This window comes from Ranitomeya imitator, chromosome 4 (genome assembly GCF_032444005.1).
Source record: "Ranitomeya imitator isolate aRanImi1 chromosome 4, aRanImi1.pri, whole genome shotgun sequence".
In the NCBI taxonomy this organism is placed as follows: Eukaryota; Metazoa; Chordata; class Amphibia; order Anura; family Dendrobatidae; genus Ranitomeya; species Ranitomeya imitator.
The window spans coordinates 649,998,056-650,000,131 of NC_091285.1; the positions used below are offsets into that span (position 1 = coordinate 649,998,056).

Consider the following 2,076-nt stretch of genomic DNA (forward strand, 5'->3'; position numbering starts at 1 on the left):
TGCTGTCCGTGCACAATCTGTTTTTTTCCTCAGCAGTTCTAAATCTTTTACAGGACCATTTACAGTTTCCTATGGTACAGAATTTTAATGTATCCGTAAAAATCAGATGCCTCATGGTGGTTTCAGCTGCTGTACATTATTCCACCCAATGTCGTGATCCCAGGAGAAGGGATGTGATTTTTGCTCGTGAAGGCCTTTTCATGGCTTTGCCCATATGTTCTCAAAAAAAATCTCCCGCTATAATGGCATCGAAGATAAATGTAGGAATCATCAACAAAGAGGATAGACCTTTGTCTCAGTCTCTATTGCAATCTTGCTCTGCACCATGATGTCTTTGAGAGCAGTGCTATGAGCTCAATGGAACACCAGGATATCTGGCCAATTATGCACATCTTGGACGTCATTTGCCGGCAATTGCAAAAGGAGCTGCCCGCAACGGATCTTGAGGATTTATGTGACCAAGTGAATTCAATGTGGCAAAATATTCCCCAGACAACCATTAATAGCCTCATTGATAGTAGCTAAGGCTGCAAATGAGATGTGTCGCTCATACTCCATACTAAATAAATCAAGATATTTTAAAAATTGTGTTTCCATTTTTTCATCATTTGCAGATTAGTAACGTGTCTATTCTTCCTGTGATTTCCATAATTTCATGACTCTTCCTTCTTGGTGTTACAATTTTAATATATTGTGTTTATTACCATCACCTATAGCTAGACACCATATACAATCCTTTAAAAATAAGTTTACTGAATTCTGAAAAAAGCCTAATTGTGTTATAAAACTTTAACAGCCAAAACATTTTTGTATTGCTCTTTTAACTTCTGCATTTTTAAAGCTGTAGATGATAGGGTTCAATAATGGTGATGCCACGGCATAAAATATGGAGAAAACCTTGTCAATACCATCTAAATTTAACCCTAAGCTTGGACAAAAATAAATTCCGAATACAGTGCTATAGAAGGAGATAACAACGATAAGGTGGGAGGCGCAGGTGGAAAATGCTTTGTGTCTTCCTTCTGTTGAATGAATTCCTAAAATATTATATATTATTAACACATAGGACATGAGAATGACAACAAAGGAAACAACCCCCATTACGAGAGCCATGGAAAAGACAACAAATTTTCGGAAGCGAGCGTAGACACATGCGAGCTTCAGAAGTGGGGGGATGTCACAGTAGAAGTGATTTATTTTATTGGAGCCACATAGAGGGAATTTAAAAATAGTCATGGTATGAGTGATAGATGCCGAGAAGCTGCTAAAATAGGTTCCAGATACCAAAGCCCAGCACATAGAGTTGTTCATAATGCTATGATAGGCAAGTGGTTGGCAAATTGCTATGTAACGGTCATATGCCATAGAAGTGACCAATAAGCTCTCAGATGTGGCAAACATAGCAAAAGCAAACATTTGAGTGGCACAACCCAAGGATGAAATAGACTTTGACTCGGAGGTAAAATCTGCCAGCATCTTGGGGGTAATAGTCGAAGAATAACATAGATCTACAAAAGACAAATGACTAAGGAAAAAATACATGGGAGTATGAAGATGATGGTTCATCACTATTAAGAGCATCAAACAAAGGTTACTCAAGAAGGAACAGGCATACACAATTAAAAATAGAATAAATAAGAGTAATTGAAGGCCAGGGTCCTTGGTTAATCCTATGAAAATGAACTGAGTAAAAGCCGTGTGGTTCACGATGTCCATTATGAATCTAAACAAGAAATAAAGAGAATTATAGTTCAACTCAGACATCTACGATCGACTCATTTTATTTTAGACCTGAAAATGTCATATAAAAATTAGTTTTTATTGATTTATCATATGTCTATATCATAGAGATGAGCGGATCGATCCATGGAGAATCGAGTTTGAGTCCAAATTTTCTGAAATTCACTGTTTCCACATTTTGAGATTCGATTTGCACTTTGCAAAAACAAACTTGTGTGGCACCATTTCTCAAATTGTGGAAGCTTAGGAAAGCTGACTAATGTCTTTTTGTGTGGCCACATGGACTTCCCTATAATGCCCTGCAACTTGGACATCTTGTGGATTATCATACCTTGT

At 37.3% G+C, this 2,076-nt stretch overlaps 1 protein-coding gene across 1 annotated transcript; it reads right to left on the reverse strand.

Moving 5' to 3' along the window:
- Positions 1–709: 709 nt before the first annotated feature.
- LOC138674330 (olfactory receptor 5G9-like) lies at positions 710–1,716 on the reverse strand. Its single transcript, XM_069762191.1, has one exon. It carries the CDS (start codon positions 1,714–1,716, stop codon positions 790–792), a length of 927 nt encoding a protein of 308 aa, XP_069618292.1. The 3' UTR covers positions 710–789.
- Between the last annotated feature and the right edge of the window lie 360 nt (positions 1,717–2,076).

Bases quoted from the DNA above. Each gene is read 5' to 3' on its own strand.
- LOC138674330 (XM_069762191.1), bottom strand. From the start codon at position 1,716: ATGGACATCGTGAACCACACGGCTTTTACTCAGTTCATTTTCATAGGA.